The 16,648-nt window shown below is 37.7% G+C and overlaps 4 protein-coding genes across 4 annotated transcripts; 1 reads left to right on the forward strand and 3 right to left on the reverse strand.

Annotated features, from left to right (window-relative positions):
* Positions 1-229: 229 nt before the first annotated feature.
* CBG01897 lies at positions 230-3,942 on the reverse strand (the record flags this gene model as incomplete). Its single annotated transcript, XM_045238968.1, has 6 exons — positions 230-516; positions 563-758; positions 2,143-2,261; positions 2,311-2,478; positions 3,216-3,332; positions 3,771-3,942. The coding sequence occupies 6 exons, from the start codon at positions 3,940-3,942 to the stop codon at positions 230-232; spliced, it is 1,059 nt and encodes a 352-aa protein (XP_045091967.1).
* A 2,776-nt stretch (positions 3,943-6,718) lies between these two features.
* Cbr-lgc-47 lies at positions 6,719-12,436 on the forward strand (the record flags this gene model as incomplete). Its single annotated transcript, XM_002643662.1, is given in 14 exon segments — positions 6,719-6,829; positions 6,832-6,855; positions 6,857-6,864; positions 7,436-7,543; positions 7,969-8,126; positions 8,188-8,252; positions 8,298-8,427; positions 8,856-8,974; positions 9,069-9,173; positions 9,631-9,796; positions 11,831-11,924; positions 11,943-12,158; positions 12,207-12,316; positions 12,339-12,436. Coding segments are annotated over 14 exon segments (1,512 nt in total), but the record flags the coding sequence as incomplete, so codon positions are not given.
* On the reverse strand, positions 6,952-7,107 carry CBG27475 (the record flags this gene model as incomplete). Its single annotated transcript, XM_045238969.1, has 1 exon — positions 6,952-7,107. The coding sequence occupies one exon, from the start codon at positions 7,105-7,107 to the stop codon at positions 6,952-6,954; it is 156 nt and encodes a 51-aa protein (XP_045098044.1).
* A 1,443-nt stretch (positions 12,437-13,879) lies between the features above and the next one.
* Positions 13,880-15,843, reverse strand: CBG01899 (the record flags this gene model as incomplete). Its single annotated transcript, XM_045238970.1, has 4 exons — positions 13,880-13,936; positions 14,531-14,631; positions 14,919-15,056; positions 15,813-15,843. The coding sequence occupies 4 exons, from the start codon at positions 15,841-15,843 to the stop codon at positions 13,880-13,882; spliced, it is 327 nt and encodes a 108-aa protein (XP_045091968.1).
* Between the last annotated feature and the right edge of the window lie 805 nt (positions 15,844-16,648).

Below are 16,648 nucleotides of genomic sequence, written 5' to 3' on the forward strand. Positions count from 1 at the left end.
TCCCATGAAAATAACTGTATGAAAAAAGCTTCTTCAACAAAACCATATGATTGCATTTGGCGGAGAAGACAGAGAAATGTTTGTTCTTATGATTTATTGAGAATGAAAAAATGAGACAACTCTGTGGTTTAGATTAATTCTTTTTTGGTCTAGCTGCACTAACACGGAAATAAAATCATAGGCAAAAGTTTTAAATTGCCTTACCAAAAAATGGAATTTCAAAAATTAATTAATAGTCATAATGGCATGAGTTGTTATGAGCAATGAACACCTTTGACAAATCACCCTTATGCGGATAGTCACCGCTGAACAGAGTGACTCCACTCACTGCCGGTATGATTTCGAGGCTTTGGAAAAAGGACTGAAGGAACGGCCCGCTTCCAATGTCAAGCAGATGGAAGATGACGTCCGCATCCGGATGCAATTCGTACATCACTCCCGAGAAAACTCGAAGCGCTGACATGGCAATGCTGGGTGAGTCAGCGTACAGAGGCGCCACTTTGAAGACGTTCTCTTCTGAAAAGCGAACGGAAGTTTTTGTGATTGACATTGAGAGGCGAACCTTTATGAGATGTCTTGACTGCTGAAATGTGAGCAATGATTTTATGATGGCCATCAAACAAAACGATTCCGAAAACGCAGTCGAGTTTGTAGTAGAGCTCCAAAAATTCGCGACGTTGTCTTCCGTTCACATCAACATCGTATTTAACCAATTGTTCCCATTCGGAAGGTGTCAAATGGTTTACGAGTTTGAAATTCTAAAAGGAGGGTGATATGAGTAATCGAAGGTTGTGACAGAGCGTAAAGTGCCGCAAAGCTAAAAATTTTTGTTTAAGGAGGCGAGACAGAATAAGTTTTGGGGAACCATTTGGAGGACAAAATCGCGCCGCGCATATGTCGGCAGCCGCCTTCGCGCCCTCGTAGCTCAGCCGGTAGCGGCGCTGTACCCCTGAGCTGCCTGTTTCGAGTTCAACCCCTCATGGTGGTTCTCTAGGCTAAATATCAGGAAAACGTTTTTTCTTTATGTTTGGGCTCCTTTAACAGTAACGGTCAATAAAATATGCAGATACGTATTTTTAGTTGATTTTTACCATTTTCAGAAGTCTGAATCTCGGCGGTCAAGTTTCCGATCACTTTGAAACCTTTGGAGGGTGTAAAATACATCTAAATGGATCTACATCTAGATCTTGCATTCACAGAATTTTTTCGAAATTTTCCAGCTTTTCAGCGATTTTCCGAATTCTGATAGACACCTTTTTTTGGCTTGTATCGTACTGAAAACATGAAAAAGTGGTGTCTTACAAAAATCGGATATTTTGTTTAATGGCCGAAATCCACTGGAAAACATTTTGTGTATAACTCATTGGTCGGTACTGCATAGTATTCGAACTTTCAAAAATTGAAATATATTATTCTTTCTCAAACTGTCATAATAATTAATCGATTATCACATTTTTAACAACAATTTTGAAAATATTCTCAAAAAAATTTTACTTTTTCTCAATTTCCTGGTCATTTCCAGGTGAAAGCAAATATAAAACCGCGTTTTTCAGCTACGATTACCCTTCGACAACAGTTTTCGTGCTTCCCAAACCATCCAGACAGCCATTCTCTAGCTATTCATCTTTCCTTTACGCTGCTTCTTCAACAGTTAACATGTTCTTTGCTCTTATTCTTGAAAATCCTTCGATTTTTTAAAATAATTATCATATCATGTTGTTCACTCTAATTTACCCTTGAGAACAATTTTTCTTTGTCTTAAACGGTCGTTATCGTCGTTTTTCAGCTATAATGTCCCCTTTTACGCTGCGTCTCCTCCTATATCGCCTTCTCTCTTGTCTCACGTTATAAAAATAGCGGGCGGTGTAACCCGGGAAATGTCGGCCGCTCGCTAGGGGGACCCTATATCATCGTCGTCGTTTTCCACCGTTTTTGGGCCGGCTGGCTGTCGCGGATAGCCAGGGTAGGCGGCGTATAGATCGGCCTGTGAGCTGAGACGCCAAGTTTGAGAAATGCCAACAAAGGAAAAGCCGCAAGGCAAATTACTTTTTGTGGTTTTAAATTTTATGATAAATCAATACGGAGATTCTAATGGGAATATACATTTTTTCTGATTGACGCTGCCTTCAAATTTCAACTCACATCTCCAGTCAGTTTCTCCATGGAAGCGTGATACTCTGCCACTTTCATTTTGTAGTTCTCCAGTGTGGCTCCAACGACTGGCGTCGCTTTCTTTCTGTATTTATCCACCATGCTTGGAACTGAAATTAACGGAATAGGCTAAAAAATTTTTACATTTTGCATGATTACCTCCTCTGAGCCCCAAAACATGATCACTTGGCATGAGAGCCATAGCAAGATCCCAAATCACTGATCCCACGCCTTTTCCACGATGCTCCGGAGCCAATAGGAAAAATCCGAGGAAGCAAATTTTGTCATACTGATTCCAAATCACGCATCCAACAAAATCTTTCTCTGCTGAAACGTTTATGAAGCTGAAACTACCGTATTCCGCTAACAGAAGCCCCATCCAATCTGTCAACATTGATTTCAATTATCTCGTTTCCCGTGAAAGATATAGAAAATTTGTCAACAAATAAATTGTTGGTGATGTTATGATAAATAATTTATCAGTTGACAAAATTTTGATATCTTTTACAAGAATCGAGCTAATTGACAAGGGAAGGCTTTTCAGACAACGGTTGAGAATTTGCTCAAAATTTGTACAAAGGTACTTTCGAACGTGCTGAATTTGAACTCAAAAGAATTTTTAGCCCGTTCTCAGAAAGAGTCAAAATATGGCCTCTGAAAGTGTTTTCAGTACTAAATTTTAACCAAAAACATGCATATTTCGAGGCTAAAAATTAGTTTTATAGGGTTTTTTTAAGTGCGAAACTAATTTTTAAACATTTTCCTATCTTCTGGGACAGTTTTTGAACATTTTCAAGAAAAAACATTTTTTAAAAAAATTTTTGAAAAAAATCTCCATGGGGAAAAAAATCTCCCCCATACTTTGAAAATTATTTTTTGAAAATTTTTTGAAAAGTTCGAAAAAATGTCCCAATTACTCAGAAACGATAAAAATATCACTCTGACAAAATTTGACAGCCCAACTTCTGACAAAATTTGACAGCCCGACTAAAAAAACAAAGAAAAAAGTTTTACCACAGTGGGGTTCGAACCACCATAGTTACTCCTAATGAGCCATCTCTTACCACAACACCACCCAACCGACATTTTCTTCTCACGCGGATTTGGTAGAGGAGGGAGGGAGAAGCCGAAATCGGCTGCGTGGAGAAATCGGGCAAAATTTTCAGACAAAGTTTTTCGGCCTGCGAGTGAGAACGGGCTAAAAATTTTTTCGTCATCGTATAGAGCATGTCTTAAACTATAAGTATACAAGTTTTGAGCAAATTCTCAACCGTTGTCTGAAAAACCTTCCCTTGTGAGCTTCAAGTGAACAGTTAAAGCATTCAACGGATTACCGTATTTGCTCTAAAAGCATACTCAAAGCGTCAACTTTGAGTTCAATTATCTCGATTTCTGTTCAAGATATGAAAAATTTGTCAACTGATAAAATATTTATCATAACATCATTAATATTTTATCAGTTGACGAATTTCGAATATCTTTCACAGAAAGCGAGATAGTTAAGCTCAAAGCCGACTGTTTGGGTAAGCTTCTATCAAAGCACATACGCTATTTTGATCTGTACGTTTGCAAAATTATGAAATAAAAATTAGCAAAATTATGAAATTATGAAGACTTACGAGTTTTGGAAACCGCCCAAACACTACGAGTCGAATCCAATGATGGGGTCAGTGCTGTTACCGAGTTATCATCTGAGGTCCAGCCCTCCGTATCCACCAAATGCTTCCATTGTTTCCAAAGATGGCTGCTGGGCTCTGGATTTTCAAGAATGTCGTATTCCACGGAACTCATTTGGTTTTCTGGAAATTTTTTTCAAGCAACAAACATATTAGAGTCACAAGGTGAAATTGAAGTTTCGAACTGCTCAAAGAACCACTAAAAGGGACAAAATAACTTTTTGAGCACTCAGACATTTAAACAAAAACGACAAAAAAGCTTTTTGGCTTCTTTTCTGCTTTTCTCCCAAAGCACAAATCGTTCAATCTTCTCCAGAAACACATTTTTTGGCCTTTCCTATCTCTGAAAACTTTGGCAAAACCATCTGTCTTCTTCCTCTCGAAACGACAGAACAAAAAACGAAAAGATTAATCAGAAAAAGTGGGCAATATAACTGGAGAGACGCAGTGAAAAGTGCAAAGCGCTATTCGGCAGAAAAAAGACGAGGAAAAAAAACGAAAAGTGCTGCCAACAACACATCTAGTCGTTTTTTTTGCTCAACCAACCACACACTTTTTTTGTCAAATGTCTTTTAAAATTACTAGTTGGAACGACGGTGCCGTTTTCCTGGAAAAAGGGAAAACTGAATGTGAGAGCAAAACTATGGAGTATTAGGCTGGGACAAAAAGGGAGAGAAGGAACAAATGAGACTGATAAACGGGGAAAAGGCAGGGAGAGAGACATCTGATAAGAAGAAGACTGAGAGCGCGTGGAAATGATACATCATAGTACATGAAGTTTAAGAAATTGACCGCACTAATGAGTAGGAATTTGAAAAAAAAAAGAAAAAAAAAGAATAAAGTGCAACTTCTCTAGAACAATGGGTATCTGTTTCAAACCAGATAGATCAAATTACTCACTTTTTTGTTTCCAAATTTGAAAAAACATAAATTGAAAAAGAACAAAAAATGAGACAAGAAAAAAAATAATGCATTTTCAATGCACTTTTTGTCTTCAGTCTACAGAACACTGTTCAAAAATCAAATGTATATAATCCACAAAATCAAATGTATATAATCGTCACCTGATTTATTAGGCCCTATTGCATAATTGCTCTGTTCAGTTTAGACATATTTGTACGACTAGGGTAGGAAAAATATCGAAAAAATGATCATAAGGCAATTCCAGATTTGCTAATGCTTTTGTGAAAATGGGAATTTCTCAAAGGACCTAAAACGTTAGGAATTCCAGAACTTTCCACAAAGAAATACACATAATTTTTCTTGAAGTAATCACACTGAGAAATTTTTCTCAGATCTAGTTTTTAAGCCAGAAAGCGCTACTTTTTTGTATTAAATGTTTTCAGAAACCAATAAAATTTCTAAAAAAGTGTGTTTTGTTGGAATCGAATGGTTCAGTCTTTTTTGGAATCATATATACCTAAATATTGTTTGCATCTTAATTTTGTTTTGAAAATTTGAACTTTTTGCTTTAGAATTTACTAGGAACACCAATTTTTTGAATTTTCATGTGAAAAATTATTATTTTTTTTAATTTCATTTAAAAATTTAAACGTTCACTCAAATTGTTACTTTTGACTTCAATATCTCGATTCTTGTGAAAGATTACAAAAATTTGTTAACTGATAAAATGTTTATCATAATAATACCAACATTTTATTAGTTGACAGATTTTTCATATCTATCATATGAATTGAGATATTTGAGCTTTCCAAGAAGCCCACCAAAACTTCCAACTTCGAGCTCAATTATCTCGTTTCCTGTGAAAGGTATCAAAAACTTGTCAACTTTTAAATTGTTTGTCATAATATCACCAATATTTTATCAGTTTGCAAAATTTTGATTCCGCTCACAGGAATCGAGATAATTGAGTTTGTATAGAGTGGGCTTCTATTGAAGGTATCTTTTTCCGCCAAGGTTCAAAATTCAAATTGCAGATTATTGTTGTATTCTCAATTTCTCGTTTTTCACAGACCCAACTTCACATCTAATTATGGCTTATGACTGGTGCATTGCTCATAATTCTGTTGACTCATTTCCTCCTGCTCTTTTTCTTAATTTTAGCCAATCTCGATGAATAGGTTCAATTATCCCCCATGAGTCCAAAACTTCCCATTTTCTTGGAATTCTCTCTTTAGTCACATTTTTTAATTCCTCCAGAATTGGACATCACGTGGATCTAGCCAAGAAGTCCATTCAGTTAGAGGCAATTTGCCAATTTTCTCTGTTTAGACTTTCGCAACTTTTTCTTTCATTTTCCTTCTTTTTCCTCCTCTGTCAGTCTTCTATGCGTGTGTATGGAGCGTACGCTTCGTGTGGTTCGCCTCCTGCACCAATTCACTCTCTGGTTCTCCATGGCCGAAACTGGCTCTCACTTAGTCTCCTTATTGCTATGCAATGGCACAGGCCCAGTCTTTTCTCTTTCAGTTGCTCCTAGTTCCCTTCTTGCCAATTGTTTCTCCGTATTCCTGTTTTGGTTGGTTGGCTTGGTCCCTTGACAACTAAATGTAAGCAGATTCTATTCGTTTGTTTCCCATATTTTTTCTCTAGTATTCTAAAATCCATAGAAGACAGCGCGTGGACACAAAGCAATCAGCCGAGGACTCCCTTCGTTTTTCATCATATTTTTTTTCAACATTTTTTTCTTCTTCGTTCAAATCCGTTTTTTCTTTTTATGTGCTACTAGAGAGGGACCCTCACTCCTTTGTCAGATGTTCAGTTCAAAAAAAAAGAGAGATAAGAATTGAGTTTTTCATCCTTTTTCATGCTTCAGAAGTAGAGGCAATAGGGAGGGGTGCGAGTCTTCTTCGTTGCCGGCGACGGCGGTGACGGAGGAGTCGCAAGAAGCACACACCCCCTTCCAACAACAATGGGGCGGTGCTTCAGTTCGGCGTCTTCGAGTCGGTCGCCTCAGGGCATGCACGACAGCGGCGACGTCGTCTACGTCGAATATTGATGCCACCATCACTCGTCGCACACAATACCAAGATCGCCAGGATCCATAGGTGACGACTTGACAGCGACGGCGACCCCGCACGTGAGTTAACCTATTCGTGTTTTTTAAAGTCAATTTCAATTCTTTTCCTGGCTTAGAAAAAAGAGCGTTGTCGTTTTCAATTTGCTTCTACTCCTTTTTCTTCCTTTGCAACGGCCGTTTTCCTTTTCTTTTCCCATTCAATTTCCATTTTTTTTTCGCTGAAGTCCATAAAAAGGAAATTTTTCCAAACGACTTCTTCTCTCGCGCAGTAGAAAATTCAGTCTCCTTGTCGCTTCTTCTCATCATTTATCTTACCCAAGGTCCCATGGGAAATGAGCACATAGTGGTCCGGATCCTGCAAAGATAGAAGGGGAGTCGGGATGACAAACGGCGTTCTGATTGAAAACTAAACAGATTCTTGGTGATTTATGGCAAAATATTCGAAGGGTACGAAAGTTTTGGAGTCATTTGGCTACAAGCAATTTAAGGGTTAAAAATCCCCAATTCAAAGGTACAACAACCTGAAAATCTGAGATTTGTACCCTGGAATTGTGGATTTTTAACCCATAAATCACTTTGTACCCTTCGAATTATGTTCCGTGATTTTTGTATGACCGGGGACAATTTTCAGTATTGCCATGCTCTCCACGCTGTTTTTGTTACTGTATGCTACGCGGGAAACGGTACATGCGCTCACGGCGGAGATCAGTCCTACGGTATCGTACTTGTTGGATAAAGGGTGAGTTGCATCTACAGTAACGATCAATAAATTCACAGAAATGTGTTTTTAGTTGCTATTTGGCATTACGACAATTTTTGAAAGACTAGAGTCCGCCGTCAAGTTTTCGATAATCTTGAAAATCTTGGAAGTTGTAAAACAGACCCAAATTAAAAACTTTGCATTTACAAAAGTTTAAAAAAGTTCCTAGTTTTTCAGCTATTCGCCAATATCTGACAGACATCCCTTTTTTATTGTTTTCAGTCCAAAATCAGGAAAAAAGGGGTGTTCTTCAACTTAGGTCTCTTTTACACCCTCCAAAGTTTTCAAAAGATTGGATACGTTACAGCCGACTTCTGAATGTAATTAGAATGCCCCGAAAATCAACTCAACAACACTTTTTTTTTGTATATCTCCTTGCTCGGTTCTGTACATTATATTTCCAGCTGCGCAAATGACACTGAAATCATCGACCATCTCCTTTTCGAAAGTGCCCTATACTACAACAAACACAAACTACCATCTCCTCAAGTAGACGTTCGAATCGAGATGTGGGTTCAAGAAGTATCATCGGTTTCTGAGCTAACACAGGATTTCGAAATAGGTGTGTTTACAATTTTTGTCTTCTTTTGGCAACAAACAACACCTTCACGCTTTTTTTCCAGACTTGTACATGAACGAATACTGGACGGACCCCGGCCTAGCATACGACATTCTCAATCCGTGTCAGGTAATTTGTCACTCAAATGATCTCCTCCTCAGTTTCCGTGTATAGGGCAATTTATCCTTTGATTGGGCTGTCATGCAAAACATCTGGACGCCCAATACATGCTTCATCAATTCCAAAAAGGCACAGCTTCACAGCTCTCCATTCACCAACGTCTTCTTGATGGTTTTCCCGAATGGTACGTTTTGAAGCGTTGCTCGTTAAGTGTGTAGTGACTTATGCTGATTCGCTTATGCAAAATTTTTGGGTGAAGCGAGGGAAGGAGGGGGAGGGGAGGACTACAAATTAAATTTGAAAGTCTTGGAAATTTTGGAATTTGTAGGATTGGGTAGTTGGCCGTTGTAGTCGTCACAAAGCTTCCTGAAACTTGATGAGAATCGGAAAGCCAACAAAAAAAAAGAAAAAAATTGTGTCGGAAGGAAATGGGGAATGATATAGGATACAGTGTTTCCGTTCTAGCTTCTTCCTGTAGGGTTTTTGTTACAAGCTAGCGAAAAGATCAAGACAAAAGGTAGCACAATGAATAATTGATCACCAGGGAGAACAGAAACAATGAGCGTGAATAATTGTGTAGTAGAGTGTATGTGTGTACTCACCTTTTTCCAGGATCCGTCTGGTCGAATTGGCGCATCAAAAGTACCGGACCGTGTGTCATGGATCTCACCAAATTCCCCATGGACAGTATCGAGTGTTCTTTGACTTTCGAATCATTCAACTACAACAAGGTTGCCATCCAATTATAACCACTTTTCTTTTTTTGTGACTAGTTTTTTTAATTCTCATAGCGAAGTATTTATTTTGAATCTGCCATCTTTACAGGACGAAGTTTTCATGCGATGGGGCGATCCACCATTAACCATCTTCAAACCCATCGAGTTGCCGGATTTCACAATGACCAATTTCAGCACTTCCAATAAGTTTCAGGTATGGTACAGAGCTGGCCATAAATATTTGAAAACACGTGTTTTTCCGTTGATTTAGACAATTTTCAGGAGTCTAGAGCTAGATCAATCTGAAAATTTTGAAGGTTATAAAACAGACCTATATTCAAGACGTTGCATTTACAGAATTTTTTCAAGTATTCAGTTTTTCAGCTATTCGCCGATTTCTGAAGGACTCGCCGTTTTTAGTGCATTAACATCTACAGAAGGATGTCCTTCAAGAATCGGCGAATAGCTGAAAAACTAGGTTTTTTCCAAAAACAATTCATATGCAAAGATTCCAGTCTTGATGTGTTTTATAACCTCCAAAATTTTCATAGTTATCGGACACAGCGGAGCTCTAGACCCCTGAAAAATGACAAAATTTAATAAAAACCTCGACTTTGTATGTCTTATGAACCGGTTCTTCATCTTTTACACATCAAAGCTAGCTTTTTCAGCTCTACGCTGCTGGTTATTGGAGTGAGCTAAATGTCAACTTTTTGTTCCGCCGGCGATCTGGATGGTACCTGCTCCAGGGATACATTCCAACGTATATGACAGTCTTCATTTCCTGGATTCCGTTTTATTTGGGTCCCAAGGCAATACCAGCTCGCACAATGATAGGTCAGTGTAGCATCCTACGTTTTCCAACCCGCGTTGCAAATCTTCCCATCCCGTAATTCAATTTCAAAGACGCCTGATCAGATTTTGTGCGTCACCATCAATCCCCCTCCTCCCTCCGCATCCTTTGATACTGAAAAACTTGGAGTGAAGGGAAAATTAGAATTCGGTTATAGTAAAAGTAATGGTTTGCGGGGGAAAGAAAAGGAGCCGTTTCACTAATCTCCAGTAATCTTACCATTTGTTTTTTTTTTCTGGATTTTTTTCCGTTTCCTGTTTCTCATTTTTCCTAAGAAATGTTTATAACAAAAAAGGGAAAAGAACGCAAAAGGAGTCGAGCAGATGTTTCTAAAATTAATCCCAGTTAAGACCGCATAAGCCAGCGAAAAAGATATACTACTTTTTGTTGGATCAGAATTTTTCAGTTGCGAATTTTTAGACGAAGATCGCAGAAATTTATTGGACAATTTTAAAGTATCGTAAGGGCTCTGATAAAAGCCAAGTCTATAAGTGAACTTCGAGCTCAATTACAAAAAGTAAAGACTTCAATAGAACGTCATCTGATTCGTCAGATTTGAGCCTATGTTTCTCATTTTCTGTTAGAGAGATCAAAAAGTAGTTAACTGATAAAATGTTGCTGATATCATGATGAACATTTTGTCAATTGACAACTTTTTGACATCTTTCAAAAGAAATGTGATGAATAGGCTCAAAAAAGACGGTCCGGGTGGCGTTCTATTAGAATGTTTACGGTATCTTGGTTCCTATGAGAGATATCAAAAATTTGTCAATTGAATAAATGTTGGTGATATTGTGATAAAAATTTTATCAATTGGCAAATTTTTGATAGCATTTGGAGGAACCAAGATAATTGAGCGCAAAGTAAATGTACAGGGCAGTTACATATGATGTATATAATATACAATGTTATATAATGTATTATATAATGTTGTCTGCTGATTTTAAGAGGTTTGTAGGTTCATATAACATGCAATATGCTTACTTTCAGACTTATCATGCTATTCTAGACCTGCCAGTTTTCTCTCCGGGTTTCTAAAATTTGAAAAACTGTTTATAAAAAACATCCTTATAACTGTTTGACCGCCAAATATCTTTTTTCATCCATGAGTGAAGTTTTCATACAATTTCAAGCAGTTCCTGACATACAAAAATAAATTTTTTGAAATTATTTTCGAAATATTAGGTTGGCAGGAAAGTAACTGTCCATTTTTCTATTAGTAAATAACACAAACACAAGAATAATCCAGAATTAGTAATATGCACCGTCGTGATCCACAACATGTTGGCAATGTTCAGGTAACTTGAGGGTACCATCCCTCCAAAAGCCAGCTAGTGGCAAGTCAAAAAATTCCCTCCATTCCATTTTTTCAGGCATCAAGTGTGTTAAAGTCCTTAAGCTCCAGATAACGTCGTATATTTTTGAATAACCAATGATCTGATAGAGCTGAATCAGGGCTTTAACGGGGGTAAAGGAGAACCGTCCAGCCAAAGCGGCTCAGATACGGCGTGACTTTCCGTGAACATGAGGTTTTTTTCATTTTTTACCTGCAGTCAAGTCAGACCTGAGCAGCTTCAGTGGGACCGTTCTCCCTCACCTACTTATAGTCCCGACTGAGCTCTATGAGATTATTAAATATTCGGAGAGATACAACCTCATCTAGAGAATACGAAAATTTGCACCATTTATGTGAAAAACAGGGAAAAATGAATACTTTGATTCGCGGCTGGCTGGCTTTTGAAGGTATTGTATCCACAAGTTATCAGAACATTGCCAACATGTCGTGGATCAGAACGGTGCATACTGCTAACCTAATATTTGAAAACTCAAGATCTTTTTTTCGATGTATTGAGCTCTGCAAGTAGATCACATTTTTAAGCTCCGTGGCAAGCATATAGTATCCACGAAACCTCACTTCTTATTCTGTGTTTACTATGACCTTTACTCCTAACCTTCTTTTTCTCAAATATTCACATATATATATATATATATATATTCTCCTTTTCTGTTATTTTCAGGTGTCAATGCCCTACTGGCCCTTACCTTCCAGTTTGGTAACATAATCCGAAATTTACCAAGAGTGTCGTATATCAAAGCCATCGACGTCTGGATGTGAGGTTAGTTTGTTTCCTTTTTCTCCCCGCCCCTCTATTCTTCTACCTCATTTTCCACACCTCTACAATTATTCATAACCTCCACCCCCCCCCCCCCCCCAAATTTTCACAGCTTTCCTTTCAGCGGCATATGCTTCGTTTTCGCTTCTCTCTTTGAACTTGCCACTATAGGCTTCCTGATGCGAAATGAAGGAAAACCGGCGACCAAGTCTACAACAAGGATAACTAAAAAGTAAGTTCTTGATTTTTTGGTTTAAAGATTTTTATTCTAAAATTTCAGCTCTGCACGTTGGCAACAACCCAGCATCTGCAAGAATGATAACCAGCGAAAGTCCAAAAACATCCTCTACTGTGAACGACTGGATAACACATCTAGGCTGATGTTTCCAGGTAGGACCCTCCAGGTTTTTAGAAAATTCTCTTATTTTCAAAATTACAGTAGTCTTCACATTCTACAATTTTATTTATTGGTTCGTATACATGAAACAAGCATGGGATCAAGCTCCATAATCAACCAAACACACCCACTCAATAGCGACCAATTCTCTACACAACGTTTATCAAAACAAATTGCAATATCTTCTCCCATATTCTAAATATTCTAAAAAAAAGTTGATTTCGTGAATATCCCTCTGATCGGGTGCATCTAGAGCCCTAGTTTTGCAAGTAAATGTTTTTTATGCGGTTGAGCGACTCACGCATCATTCGTCAAAAGAAAAACTTTTTATGCTCAACTTTTGCAGGCAGCTATTATGCATCCGCTCATTGACAATCATATCTTCACATCTCTTTTCTCTTCTTCCCACGTATTTTTCACGTCTTCTATCCCCGCGTCCATCTCACATCTCTCTATTTTTTCTCATTTTTCGTCAACTTCCCTATCTTCCTGACTTGAATAACAACTCGTTCATATTCAATTAAGTCACGTGTATGATAAATGAACCATTTTTCAAGAAAAGAGAACTTTTTTTCATTCAAAAACATTTCAAATTAGATCCGTCGATGGATGCCAATCATGGCTCGGCAGTTGGGACACGTGTGAATGATGTCTTTGCACGAGCGGAGACAGAATGGCACAAAACAACAGCACCAACATCTGAAAAAAAGAAAAAAATAGAGAAAAAGTAGTTAACCGCCGGACAGGAGTTGCACAGCTCGCTGAGCACGAAAAACATGGGACAGACATGAATGGGGCTAGACTTTTTTAATTGGACGTGTGGAGGAGAATTAGTGTTCAAAACGAAAGTGTTACTCACCCAAAAAGGAAAAGAGCCGCGAAGAATATCCAGGTCAACAAACCATAGACTGACTTTGTGCGAGTGACAACCTAGAAGAAGCATGAGCAATAAAGGAACATATTTAAAAATAATTATATTTTCAGATATACGTGGTTTAGAAAAATGTAGTCCTTTGAACATAATTTAATTTTTAAGACCGTAGACAGTTGTTCCCTAAAAAATTGCCTAATTTGGCCAAGAAGCTCTTCAAAGAGTTACAAAGTGTCTGTTCTCCAACTCCCTTTTTTGGCTCCGCGACGATTCGAAAGACGACGTTTCGAAAGTGTGACGTTTCGCAAGTATGACGTTTCGAAAGTACGACGTTTCGAAAGTACGGCAATTAATGCTTTGAAAGCTTCAAATATACAAAACTATATTCCAAAAACCATTTAAATACTCAAATACAAGTTTTTGCTTTTTCTTCCATGCATAAAAGTGCAAAGCTGTCACTTTCGAAACGTCACACTTGCGAAACGTCACACTTGCGAAACGTCACACTTTCGAAACGCCGTCTTTCGAAACGTCGCGGAGCCTTTTTTCTGAGTTGGAAAATTCCGTAAATGCGTTAATATTTACTTTGTACGTGCACTTTGAGCTCAGTTATCTCTGTTCCTATCAAAAATATCAAAAGTTTGACAACTATTAAAATGTTGATGATATTATGATGAACATTTTATCAGTTGACAGACGAACACGATACTTTCCCTCTTTTTGAACAAGCATTGACTTCGTGCTCAATTATCTGAGTTCCTATAACAAATACCAAAATTTGGTCAACTGATAAATTATTTATCTTAATATCACCAATATTTCCTATGTTGATATATTTTTGATATCTTTCATAACAACCGAGATAATTGAGCTCAAAATTGAAGATTTGGGTTGTGTTCTATAATTAAAAAAGGTAGGCTTCTATTAAAGGAAATACGACATTTCAGATAAATTGGAATTTCAGTTCCTATATTTCTCAATTACACATCATCCCAGCCATCAAACAATTCGAGAAATTCTGATTACGTACTCTTCACAGAAAAAAATTAAACATTTTTTTAGTCAGGTTCCCCGAAGCCAAGCTTAGACTGAACTCAATTCTCAAAAGGAAAAACACCAAACTCAATTCTCTAGAATCATCCTTATGAACCCAAAACAAACATCATCGGAATGCGTTCTTCAGAAAGCTCATTATAAAAACTCGGACCAATTTTTGATGAGTTTTTCTGTTTACTCTGTTCCTCTATCTTTCATTTTTCAACCAGATAATGAGAGGAAAAAATGTCTGCGGACCCTCGGGCAACCTAATTTCATATGTTGAATATTCACAACTCACGTCCGTTCGACAATATGGACACTGCAGTTTGGTTGCATGGGGCTCAAGCCGGATAATGATTGTTGAGCATGGCATTGGTCCAGATGCGATGGTTGTGTAGACTGAAAAACAATTTTTGGACCGACGAAAGTTTGAAAGAAGTTACAGTAAAACTTCGTTGAAATAAATAAATAAATAAAAACCTGTAATAGAACCTCATACTGTTAACTTTGAGCTCATTTTTCTTGGCTGATGTGCAAGATATCAAAAATGTGTCAACTAATGAAATGTTTCTGGTATTATGATAAATTAGTTTATTGACAACGTTCTAATGTCTTTGACAAGAATTGAGATAAAATGGCTCAAAACTAAGTTAGGGAGCCCTTCTATTACAGGTTTTATAGAGTACCTGGAGAGTGAACATCTGCGACGTTCTCGAATCCTCCGTTATCATGAAAGTTGTAAGGTGGAGCGGTTGTATGGTTGTTGGTGTGGTAGACTGGTTGGGTGGGCGCGTAATCCGGATTGTAGGCCGGTGGGACCACTTCTGCAATTTTATTTCTCTGTTTTTTTTTGGAAAGAAAAGAAATTGAATTCGTTTTTTTTCAAGAGAATTCAATTTTCCCTGGAACTCTAGATTTGTAATTTCGAAATCTCAAACTCTAAAAGTTTAATTTCCTCAATGCATAAATCATTAAGAGAATGCTGTACTCTAGTCCACTAAAAGATTACTGTATCATAGTCCACTAATATGTTATTGTCTAATATGTTAGAGTCTATTAATGCTTCCTTTCCCAAGAGCCTCTAAAAATTGCCACGTTGTTATTTTGAAAACCCAATCATTGTTATTCCATTTTTTTTTTGATTCGGGCACAGAATTCGATTTACAACGTCTAAGTCCCAAGAACTTACATTTAGCGTCAGTTTTGTTCATTCAGGAAATGGTACAGTAATCTAACTGCTGGATATTTGGAAATTAAAAAAAATGTTATTATGACTCATCCAGATCTCATAACTTTCTTGGTAATCCCTTATGATGTGTGTTAGCATTTGAGATCCTAAAATACGACATGCAAAACTTCCGGAAAATAATTCTGAGGGTATATCAATTTTTGGGGTTAGTGGTGTACAAAATCCCTAATCAAAAAAGGGGGTACAAAATGCGTGAAAAATTTTAATTTTCAACCATCAAATAATGGATTTTGTGCCGCTAAATCACTTTGTACCTCCTAGTGCTCCCGAATTGTTGTACTTGTTGAATTTTGCACCAAAACTTCCTTTTTTAATTAAATTTTTCACTTACGATCATAAGCCGGCGGATTTGGAAATGACATTGGAGCGCCCCGAGTGATGGATGAAAACGTCCTGATGAGATGCGAATGAATGAATGCCCCTGGCTCTTCTCCTCTTTCTCCTTTTCAGAGTAGATGCGCGACAGTGAGCACCAGAGATAAAAATTTTGGGAGCTCTCTAGGAGTGGGCGGAGCTCTTTTCTGAGCTACGCCGCGTTTTTTTCTTAAACGGAAAGAAAGGAGAGAAGAAAAAAGGATATTTGGCATGTGATGGAAGCGAGTGCGAGCAGCGTGAGCGAATGAGTTCCGGCGCGGGGACGCTGAGATGATGTTTCAAAGCATAGGAAAACGAGAAAAAATGTCTCCCCACGAAAAAATCGTGTCCCAAAATTTGGTGACACAACAAGAGAAGAATAATGGACAGAAAGAGACAGACGCTCGTTATTCGCGGTCTCTAGCGAATTCAAATTCTACAAGCCCCGCCATTATCCAAAGCTACAATAAAATCTGAGCAATTGCTCCAAAAATTAAAAACGTGTCTACCAAGAAAACACATTCCCCCATTTATATGCTAATCAGAATATTGCTCACCCTTCTTTCTAGTGATCAAAAACAAGATTTCGAAACAGACATCCCAATTTTTCTGTTCTTGTTGTGTTTTTTTTACAAAATAGGTGACCAGTATCTGGTCCACAAGATGCTCATCTCTGGTACCTGGAAAATAACAAAAAAAAGAGAAATTTTGCAAAAAATATACTTCATTTTGCAAATCAAGTTGTACGCCAAAAATAATGTTAAAATAAACTAAACAATATCCGTTTTGGGAAATATCAAGTTAAAAGAGGGC

Source organism: Caenorhabditis briggsae (genome assembly GCF_000004555.2).
Source record: "Caenorhabditis briggsae complete genome, chrX, whole genome shotgun sequence".
NCBI classification, from domain to species: Eukaryota; Metazoa; Nematoda; class Chromadorea; order Rhabditida; family Rhabditidae; genus Caenorhabditis; species Caenorhabditis briggsae.